Here is an 11509-nt window from a genome sequence, read left to right as displayed (position 1 = left end):
TAAAGAACATGTCAGACCTAAGCCTCTTTTCTAGACTTCCAAAGGTGAGGGCACTGTAGGGTTGGTCCTGGGTGTGGTAGCTGGAAGAATTGAAGCCATGAACAATGAGGGAAGGAAGGTGTTGGGATTTCACCCTCTTTCATGTGTGGTCAGATTGGTAGGAGGGAATAAGATCTTTGATAGATTAATTTAGTGCTTTGGAGAGATTAGGTCATATATCTGAGAGGCAAATATATTGCATACACTTAATTGATGATGTATTATTTGTCCATACGGTACCAAATATATTATGCACAATATCTCATTTAATCTTTGTTGTAAATATCTGAAATAGATATTAGTCTTGTCCAAAATTTATGGCTTAGAGAAATTGAGTGATTACTAAAATTGCAGGCCTGAGGACTGGGCTCAGGTCTCTTTGGGGCCACTTGTCTTTGTTCTAAAGCCTTATGTTACATCATCGTCCAGGATATAAATGAAAAAGAACAAATGAAAGAAATTGGCTGTTTGGGGGATGCTGGTAGGCCAGATGTGCAAAGTGGTGGTCCACAGGACAAAGCTTACAGAATAAGGCTTTATTTCATCCATATAACTGTGAATTATTTAAAAACTGAACTAGTTCTCAATCTTTAAAAATCATGAAATTTTAGGGGCGCCTGGGTGGCTCAGTCGTTAAGCGTCTGCCTTCGGCTTAGGTCATGATCCCAGGGTCCTGGGATCAAGCCCCACACGGTGTTCCTTGCTCCGTGGGAAGCCTGCTTCTCCCTCTCCCACTCCCCCTGCTTGTGTTCCCTCTCTCGCTGTGTCTCTTTCTGTCAAATAAATAAATAAAATCTTTAAAAAAAAACCATGATATTTTACATAAGAATCTGGATATTTTTTATGTTACATTGTAAAGAATTTATTTTCATGTTTTATCAAATATTCTTCCAAAGCAACATTTTGACTTTGTGCTATTCAACAAAACAAAAAAGCAACCTACTAAATGGGAGAAGATACTTACAAATGATGTGTCTGATAAGGGATTAATATCCTAAATACATAAAGAATTTATACAACTCAGCCTCAAGAAAACCTCCTGAATAATCTGATTTTAAAAAGGGCAGAGGACCAGATTTTTATTTTCTTTTTAAAAGTCAGCACATCTAGTACTATCAGCCCAGCATTCTGGAGCCAAGTAGTCATTTCCCTTAAGACAGGGTTTGCAGGAGATCAGACCCTACCACTTGCTATTTGTCTTCCACAATTTTTCCTCATTCATTTACCTTACTAGGTGACCTTCACAGGGATTTGAGTTTATGACTCCAGTTCTGAATTTTCTTTGAGAGAGGTAAATGAGAGTAGTCTTGCCTTATTATAGGTTTAATATATAACTCTAGGTCATGAATTTATTTCCACAGCATTGCCTTCTCTTCCAGACTTCAGGGCCATAGATCCAAATGCCTAATTGATTCTACTTTTTAATGAGAATCATGATAATAATAAAATACTTCACAATTATTGATCATTTACTAAGTACCATATATAGTACCAAATGCTTTACATAATATAAGGTACCATATTTCATTTATTCTTCTGTTAACCCATTAAGAGGTATTATTATCTATCCTTATTTGACAGATGAGAACGTAGGAGCTTGTAGGCGTTAAAAAAAAACTTTCCTGGACACACAGCTAGTAAGTGATGTAATTTGGATTCATCTCAGGCCGATTTATTCCTGAGTTGGAGTTCTTAACCACTACACACTCTCTGTGTTACATAGACAACTAGAGCTCAATATCTTAAAAATGCAATTAATTAATTCCTCCCTGTAAGCCTGTTCCTTATAAAGTATTCTTTATCTCACTAAGTAGAAGTCTCATACACTTAATTCTTCCAAACTCAAACCAGGAAGTAATCTTCATTCTTTCCTTCCTGGAGATCCAATATATGGCGTGGTGACTATAATTAATGATACTGTATTGTATGCTTAACACTTGCCAAGAGAGTTGATCTTTTTTTTAAAGATTTTATTTATTTATTTAGAGACAGAGAGAGAGAGCATGAGCAGGGGTAGGGGCAGAGGGAGAGAGAGGATCTCCAGCAGACTCCACGTGGAGCACAGAGCCCAATGTGGGGCTGGATCCCACAACCCTGAGCTCATGACCTGAGACTAATCCAAGAATCAGATACTTCCCTAACTGAGCCACCCAGGTGCCCCAAGAGAATTGATTTTAAGTGTTCTTATCACACACACAAAATTATGGACTATTGTATAATCATTTCACAATTCATATATCAAAACATCATATTGTACACCTTAAATACATACAAGTTTTATTTGTCAAGTATACCTCAATAAAGCTGAAAAGACTGGAAGGTGGGAAAACAGAAGAGACACAGTAGTTCAAGTGATAGATAATATTAAACTTAAAGTAGTACCGATAGAAATAGAGGCATGTGGCTTTATGGTTTTCCTGAAGTTTTGTGTGTACCCAGACATCCAAAATGCAAACCACCCATGACACTCACACATATATTCTATTTTATTCTATTTGTTTTGCATAAGTACCCTTGGATCTTCCTCATATAACACTCAAGGTTCACATATATCCCATCATTGCAGAAACAGCTTTCTTATGTCAGACAGAATGAGACACTGGTTGGGAAGGCATAACCTGTCAAGAGTTAAATGTCAGGTGTGCCAGATAGCCTCAGATTAAGTCCAACTTCAAATGAGAACTCACTCCACATAAACCCTGTAATAGAGGTTTTATCTTTAGCCCTCTGCTACTCCCTTTCTTGATCCTGTGCTGTGCAGGAACATGACATCCTCAATCTTCCCCCTAGATGTTCAAACCCTACTTAATAGCATTTTATCCAGACTTGCTTTCCTCAGATACCTCCAAGATGAAATTACAAATACTATATTGACATATATTACTCAAAAGATAATTTTTATTAAGTTTTTATTTTAATTCCAGTATAGTTAACATACAGTGTTATATTAGTTTCAGGTGTACAATATAGTGATTCAACAGTTCTATACATTATTCAATGCTCATCACAATAAGTGTACTCTTAGTCCCCATCACCTATTTAACCCCAAAAAAAGAAAAAAATATGAAGCATAGCATCACTGGTGATTAGAAGAAGAAAGAAAGAAAGGAAAGAAAGAAAGAAAGAAAGAAAGAAAGAAAGAAAGAAAGAAAGAAAGAAAGAAGAAAGAGAAAGAAAGGAAAGAAAAGAAAGAAAGAAAGAGAAAGAAGAAAGAAAGAAGAAAGAAGAAGAAAGAAGAAAGAAAGAAGAAGAAAGAAAGGAAAGAAAGAAAGAAAGAGGGCGCCTGGGTGGCTCAGTTGGTTAAGCGACTGCCTTCGGCTCAGGTCATGATCCTGGAGTCCCTGGATCGAGTCCCGCATCGGGCTCCCTGCTCGGCAGGGAGTCTGCTTCTCCCTCTGACCCTCCTCCCTCTCATGCTCTCTGTCTCTCATTCTCTCTCTCTCAAATAAATAAAATCTTTAAAAAAAAAAAGAAAGAAAGAAAGAAAGAAAAGAAATAAAGAAAGAAAGAAAAAGAATCCTGATTCTGAATACTGTTTCCCAACCTTGGGATGACTTGTGATAAATTGGCTTATCTCTAGGCAGGAACAGCTATGGGGAGGGCTTACCTCCCATTCCTTCTCTTCAAGATCCCTCTAGTTCTAGGGGCGCCTGGGTGGCTCAGTCGTTAAGCGTCTGCCTTCGGCTCAGGTCATGATCCCAGGGTCCTGGAATCGAGCCCTGCATCGGGCTCTCTGCTCAGTGCGGAGCCTGCTCTTCCCTCTCCCGCTCCCCCTGCTTGTGTTCCCTCTCTCGCTGTGTCTCTCTCTGTCAAATAAATAAATAAAATCTAAAAAAAAAAAAAATCCCTCTAGTTCTAGATTTCTTCTCATGGGCCCCATGTATAAGGTCAGGTTACAGAAAATCTGGAGTGATTTTATGCAAGGGATTGGCAAGTCATTCTGGCTATTTTTTTTTTTTTTCATTACCATGTTGTTTACCTTGCTGGTATCTGGTCAATTTTTCCAAAACTCACCTAACTCTTCCTCTCACCCCCATGCTAACCACAATTCAACCTTAAATACTACAGGAAAAAATTGATGCCCAGCTACTATTTATAATTTCATGGAGTAGAGTATTCATTAGAACTTTGATGGGAGAGATAATATAATAAAACAAAGACCAGTTGTTTTGAACACAAATGCTTTCTGCTTCCTGGTTCTTATTAATAGTAAAATAAGACAGAGTTTAATTTACTGGTAAAAAGAGATCTAAGGAAAGAAGTGTGATACTGAAAATTGGTTAAGTGGATGGACATTGAGACAGACTATGTGGGTTTGAATCCTGTCTTCCCTACTTAATGGACATGAGTTTGGGAAAGAAATTGTGTCTCCATTTCCTCCTCTACAATAAGCAGGATAATACCTAGTACAAAACATTGTTGTGAACATTTAAAAAGCTAATACTTGTATAACACTTAAAACATTTCCTGATATATAGTAAGAAATTTGTAATGGTTTGTTGATAATAATCTAAACCACTTAACTAACACTCAGTATTCCCAGGCAAGGGCATTTTGTGGAAGTTCATACTGATGAGAGTTGCCATGGAGATGTCTCCTAGATTCACTTTTGGAGTTATAGGGGAGTTGATAAATGTGACAACATCTTCCTTGCTAGATTTATTGCCAAAAAAGAACAAAACATACCAGTAAAACAAATGGCTTTCAGAATATCATTATTACTCAGTAAAAGCTGTGTAGTATTTCTTGGTTTATTTGTGCATCCAAACTAGTAAATTGGGCTTTCTAACAATCTTTGCCCTCTCAAGACCCCCAAATTTAACTTACCTCAAAAGCTCAGGTTTTTGGTTGGAGGGGCAGAGGCTTGTGTGGAAACTTAAGGAACTCCTGAATTTTGGAGAGTGATACTAGGATCTGCAATGTCAACACTGTATTCTTTTGTCAGATATCTTCTTTCATAATTTCAACAGTATATTAAAATTGTTGATATTTCATAGAGCATATTCTGTTTCACTCTCCTAGGTCTATGATAATTTCTAGCTATATGCTTTTTAAAAAAGTTTATTTATAACACTGTAGATTATAGAAAATGCAAATATAGTACAGAGAGCTTTCATATAAATGTATACATAATTTCCCTTATCAGTAACATTTTATACTAGTATGGTCATTTGTTATAATTAATGAAACAATATTAACTAAGTTCATATTTTATTAAAGTTCATGCTATTCAGATTCCTTTAATTGTACCTAATGTTCTTCTCTAGTGGGATCCCATCCAGGATACCAAATTACATTTACTAGTTATATCTACTTAGGTCTCTTAGGTTCTCTTGACTGTGACAGTTACTCAGGCTTTTCTTAGTTTTGATTACTTCAGTTTTTAGAAGGACTAGTCAGGTTTTAGGTGCACCTGGGTGGCTCAGCTGGTTCAGCATCCAACTTTTGGTTTTGATTCAGGTCATGATCTCATGGATCCTGGAATTGAGCCCCACGTTGGGCTCCCTGCTTTGTGGGGAGTCTGCTTGAAGATTCTCTCCCTTTGCCCCTCATCCCTCACTCTCTCTCTTCCTCTCAATCTCTCTCAAATAAATAAAAAAGTTGTTTTAAAAAAAGGAATACTAGTCAGGGTTTTGTAAAATATCCCTCAATTGAGATTAGTCTGATTATTTCCCCCAAGATTAGACGAGAGTTATGTGATTGGGGAAGAAGATCAATGAGGTAAAATACTATTTATGTCAAAATACATCAAGGGTACATACTATCAACATGATTTATCACTGTTGATATTGAGTTTCATCACCTGGCTGAGATATTATTTGTCAGGATTCTCTTTCTCCTCCATTTCCAAGTTATCTCTTTGCAAGTAAGTTACAATGTGTAGCCCACAAATTAAACAGTGAGTGGTTATGCTCCATCTCCTTAGACATGCAGCATCCTCATATATTGTTTGGAATTTTTTTGCATGAGAGATAATCTATTCCCCCATTTGTTCAATCATTTATTTTTATCACTATGGACTCAAATACTTATTTTATACTTTAGGTTGTAATCCAATACTATATTTTGTCACATTGACCAGCTTTGGCTATTGGGAGCTCTTTCAGTTGGCTCCTTGTTACTTTACTTAACCCCATAATTGTGCATTCTTTTTTTGGTGGGGAGGGTCACTTCTTTACTTTCTGGGACCATAAGATGCTACAGGCATATCCCGTATATCACCTGCCCCAATCTTAGAATGTGATATTTCTCCAAGGATTACTGATACCTTTAACTGGATAATGGTGTTAGAAACAAAGTTTTGGGTGCTGGATGTACTTTTCTTCTGGGGTGTCATTGATTTAAGACCCTCTCAGCTGGCAGAGCAAGGAAATGCTAACCTGTGTATGTACACATATCTATAAATATCTATCATCTTTTTATCTGTCATCTTTCTATCATCTGTCATCTATCTAAAACTAAACATAGTGATGTCTATAATCTGTTACCACATGAATTGAGGGAGTTCTCTTTGATTCCTTGTTTGCTGTGTGTTATTATAAATATGTGTTGTTGTCTTTTTTTTAAAAATATTTTTCTTTAACCATTGATATGATCAATATGATTTTTCTTCTTTAGGCTGATGTTCTAGGTTACATTGTTTGTTTTTTGAACATTCAATCAGTCTTGTATACCAAGAATAAACACCATTTGGTCAATGTATATTTATTTTGGTGAATTGTTAGCTTTAATTTAATAATAATTCATTGAGGATTTTTGCATCTGTTCATGAGAGACAATTTTGAGACATAGTCTATATATATATATCTTTAGACATCTTTAAATGACTTTGGTGTTAGGGTATGTCCACCTTCATAAAATGAGTAAGTATTTTTTATGTTTCTATAATCTGGAAGTGATTTTAGAGAATTGACATAATTTCTTCCTTTAGTGTTTGGTAGAATTCATCAGTGAAACCTTCAGAACCTGATTTTTTTTAAGGTTATTAATTAGTTATGCAATTTATTTAATAAATATGGAGATATTTAGGTATTTAGAACTACAAAAATTTTCTTCTGTTGGCTTTCTATCACTTATATATATCCAGTTGATCATTGAACAATATGAGTTTGAACTATGTGGATCCACTTAAATACAGTACAATACTATACATGTATTTTATCTTCCTTATGATTTTCTTAATAACATTCTCTTTTCTCTATCTTACTTTATTGTAAGAATACAGTATATAAAACATATAACTTACAAAAAATAGGTGTTAAGTGACTGTTTATATTATGAGTAAGGCTTCAAGTCAACAGTAGGCTATTAGTAGTTAACTTTTGGGGGTTTCAAAAGTTATAAATGGATTTTTGACTGCATGGGGATGGGAAGACAGTGCTCCAGTTCCTGTGTTGTTTGCGATCAAGACCCCAACCACAAAGGGGTTGGGGATGTTGACCCAATATATAGGAGATAAAGATATTTTCAATGCTGTCGCTGCTAGCCCTGCTTGACTTTTAGTTGTATGGAATTTACATAATGGAAACTTGGGAGATGGTTGGAGACAATGAACATTATGACTATAAAAGACATGGTTAGGACATGAATATAAAGTAGTCATTACATCAAAAACTAATGATGTACTGTATGGTGACTAACATAACATAATAAAATAAAATAAAATAAAATAAAATAAAATAAAATAAAATAAATAAAGTAGCCATTAAAATTTTAATAGGGAATATCATTACTTACAGATTAGCATATCTGAATCTTATCAATCGGACCAACTGGAAATATGTATGAACTTTCCCTCAAAAGGCAGGACACTGAATTTAGTTTCTTTGAGGAATGCTGTTGGTAATCCTGTGTGGTTTTCAAGGTAGGGGGTCACATATTGGATGGAAACTTAAAATCAACTTATAAAAATAATTTATAAATGTAAATATATCAATCTTTATTTTGTGCATTTTATTTTTAAATATTACTAAATTTGAGTTGTACTTAATATGAAACACAACATCCAAATTAAGGAAAACCCTGGAAAGAATGCTGTTGATGTTCTTTTGACAAAAGAGGCCATCAAAAGCTCAGAATGTACATCTTTCTGTCATGTGCTCAAGGTGCTCACAGGAAATAAATTCTTCACATAATTGAATTTAGAGATCCTTTGTGTTTCTTCCATTAATTCCTTTCAGAAAGTGTTTACTGAAGTCTATAGTCCATGCTCCTTGCTGAAAGATAATCTTCCATACTTCCAAACCCTGAAGATACATGTTCTGACTCAGTCATGTTGCAGAGTTGTCCAGTCATTTTTGTACCATCAGATGGTGAACACACCATCAGGAAATTAGTTCCTAGCCTCCTGAGCAGTTGCTTTTATGTTCCATTTCATGATTTTTTCTTATTTAAATTTAATTAGCCAACATATAGTACATCATTAGTTTTGGATGTAGCGTTCAATGATTCATCAGTTGTGTATAGCACCCAGTGTTCATCACATCATATGCCTCCTTAATACCCATCACCCAGTTACCCCATCTCCCCACCACCTCCCCTTCTGCAACCCTCAGTTTATTTCCCAGAGTCAAGAGTCTCTCACGGTTTGTTTCCCTCTCTGATTTCTTTCTATTCAGTTTTCCCTCCCTTCCCCTATGATCCTCTGTGCTAGTCCTTATATTCCATATATGAGTGAAACCATATGATAATTGTCTTTATCCACTTGACTTATTTCACTTAGCACAATACCCTCCAGTTCCATCCATGTCAATGTAAATGGTGGGTATTCATCCTTTCTGATGGCTGAGTAGTATTCCATTGTATATATAAACTGCATATTTCTTATCCATTCATCTGTTGAAGGACATCTCAGCTCCTTGCACAGTTTGGCTATTGTGAACATTTCTGCTGTGAACATTGGGGTTCAGTTGCCCCTTTGATTCACTACATCTGTATCTTTGGGGTAAATACCCAGTAGTGCAATATTTCGTGGTTTTTTATGTACACATCAGTTTCTGCTCACTACAAATTCAGGAAGAATAATAAAAGGATCGTTGATCCCCAGGAGTCATGGAGGAGATATGTCCCTATAAGATTACACAAAATACTTATAAGAATATCTAGCAAATTCTTGTAAAAGTAGGGGGACTTTGAAAATTTATTTTCTACCTGAACTTGTCTGAGATTCATCTACTTTTGCAAGCATGAAGTTCCAAAGGATGCATATATGTTACAGTCCACAAAGAAAGAGGGCTTTGGAGAGGCAGAAGTGGTGCTATAGATAGAAGTTTGCCTAAATACACTTAACACACACACACACCCACACACACACACACAACACACACCCTCCCAATCTGATGAAACATGACTCAAAACCACTGTTAGAACTCTATACATTCAAGCTTCTCTAAAAAACAAGATTTTCTTTCTTTAACACAAGTATTGTTTTCAGGTACATTCACTTCATGCTTCCCCAGAAAGGGAGGTGGTGGCACAGTGAGGGCACATAGTGCCTACAGGGTTTTATGAAGAATAAGGAAAAAGATGCTAAAATGAAAGGTAAAAGCTGGAGTCATTTTTTTTTAAATGCACTAAATATCCCAGGATTGTCTTCAGTAAAATAAGATCCATTTAAGTTTTTAATAGAAATCTATGAAGATCTTTCTTATTTTACATTCAAATTTAGTTCTTTGTTTCAGGGAAAGCAAGGCAGTTGACATAAACTAAGTGTGCCAGCTGGAATACTATCCTATTTTCAAACACAGGGTCACTAAATCTCCATACTTAAAAGGTGAAAGGCTCTCAGTGGGATATTTTCCCTACTGTAATAGAACCTCATATTCAGAAGACTATGCACTCAACACCAATAGGGAGAGGAAACATTGAGATTTAAGAACAGAAAGCATTCTCCAAAGTTTGTTTCTTTAGGAGCTCCAAGATCTCTTGATATGAGGAGCATTTAAAAAGATAATCAACCTAGAGTAGAGTCAGAATTAACTTCTTTCCATTCTACCCACACCCTCAAGAACTAAGGAAACAAAAGACTCTACTTTGAGGAGAAAACACGGATCTCACACTCACGAATCTGCTTTGTCCTCACACCGTAGATAATAGGATTGAGAGCAGGTGGGAGGACCACATAGAGATTGGCAACCAAGATGTGGACATAACGGGGAATTTTTTTGCCAAATCGGTGGGTGAGGAAGGAGAAGAAAGAAGGTGTATAGAAAACACACATGACCCCAATGTGTGACCCACATGTACTCAGAGCTTTGTGACGAGCATCTCGAGATGGGAGGCAGAAAACTGCACGGAGGATGTAGGCATAAGAGATTCCAACCAATGCCACATGCAAAATAAGAAAAGAAGCTACAAAAAGCCCATTAATGGCATTAAATTGAATGCTGGCACAGGCCAACTTGGCAATGCCCATGTGCTCACAGTAGGAGTGGGCAATAATTCGAGTCTCACAGAAGGGCAGACGATGGGTTAGGTAGAGAATGGGCAACATAAGCAGGACAGGACGCATTATAATACCCACACCAATGCCTGCTAGCACTTGGGGTGTCAGGGTGGTTGTGTAGTGGAGTGGTACACAGATAGCCACATAGCGGTCAAAAGCCATAGCCAGCAGAACAGCAGACTCCATTCTTGTAAGGGTGTGTATCAGAAACATCTGAGCCACACAGGCTCCAAAACCAATTTCATGTGCATTAAACCAGAAGATACCCAGCACTCGGGGCACTGAGGATGTGGAGAGGGCCAGATCTATGGCTGATAAGATGGCTAGAAAGTAGAACATAGGATCCCGCAGAGTACGGCCAGACCAGATGATCAGCAAAATCGTAGCATTGCCCAACAGAACATTGCCCATTAAGTAAATGGAGCAAAAAGGCAGGGAGATCCAGCCATGGGAACTCTCAAGTCCTGGGATGCCTGTCAGAAAAAAGGTGTCTGGGTGGAAAGTGGAAGTGTTTATGTGGAACATCTTGCCACTGATGAGATGAGAAGTAGTTGACTACCTCTAGAAGGAAAAATAAGAGCTAAAAATGCATATCTCAAAACTTTCCAGTAGACTTAATTTTTATCTGTAGTTTTCTTATTATAGAAGCCAATGCTGGGGGCCTGGGTGGCTCAATCACTTAAGTGTCCAACTCTTGATTTTGGCTCAGGTCATGATCTCGAGGTGGTGAGATCAAGCCCACGTAGTGCTCGGGTCTGGGCATGGAGCCTGCTTAAGAGTCTCTCTCTCCTTCTCCCTCTGCCCCTCCCCTTGCCTATCTCTCTCAAAAACAAAACAAAACAAAAAACTAATGCTAAAGCTTGAGTTCAAAGTAATATGTAGGAACAGAGTGAGCACTCTTCACATGGAAGGAACATTAACTTTATGAAAGGTCTTCCTCTCAAGTTTGGACAATAATATCTTATATTCCTTTGCTGAAAGCCCATATAAAACCTGGAATGAATTTGGAAAACATAAAAGGGCTTA

General features: G+C 36.9%; 1 protein-coding gene across 1 annotated transcript; it reads right to left on the bottom strand.

Moving 5' to 3' along the window:
* Positions 1–10066: 10066 nt before the first annotated feature.
* On the bottom strand, positions 10067–11008 carry LOC110576477 (olfactory receptor 52J3-like). The gene has a single exon (XM_021685667.2). It carries the CDS (start codon positions 11006–11008, stop codon positions 10067–10069), a length of 942 nt encoding a protein of 313 aa, XP_021541342.1.
* Positions 11009–11509: the final 501 nt, after the last annotated feature.

Source organism: Neomonachus schauinslandi, chromosome 11 (genome assembly GCF_002201575.2).
Source record: "Neomonachus schauinslandi chromosome 11, ASM220157v2, whole genome shotgun sequence".
Taxonomy (NCBI): Eukaryota; Metazoa; Chordata; class Mammalia; order Carnivora; family Phocidae; genus Neomonachus; species Neomonachus schauinslandi.
This window is presented reverse-complemented; position numbering and strand designations above follow the sequence as displayed.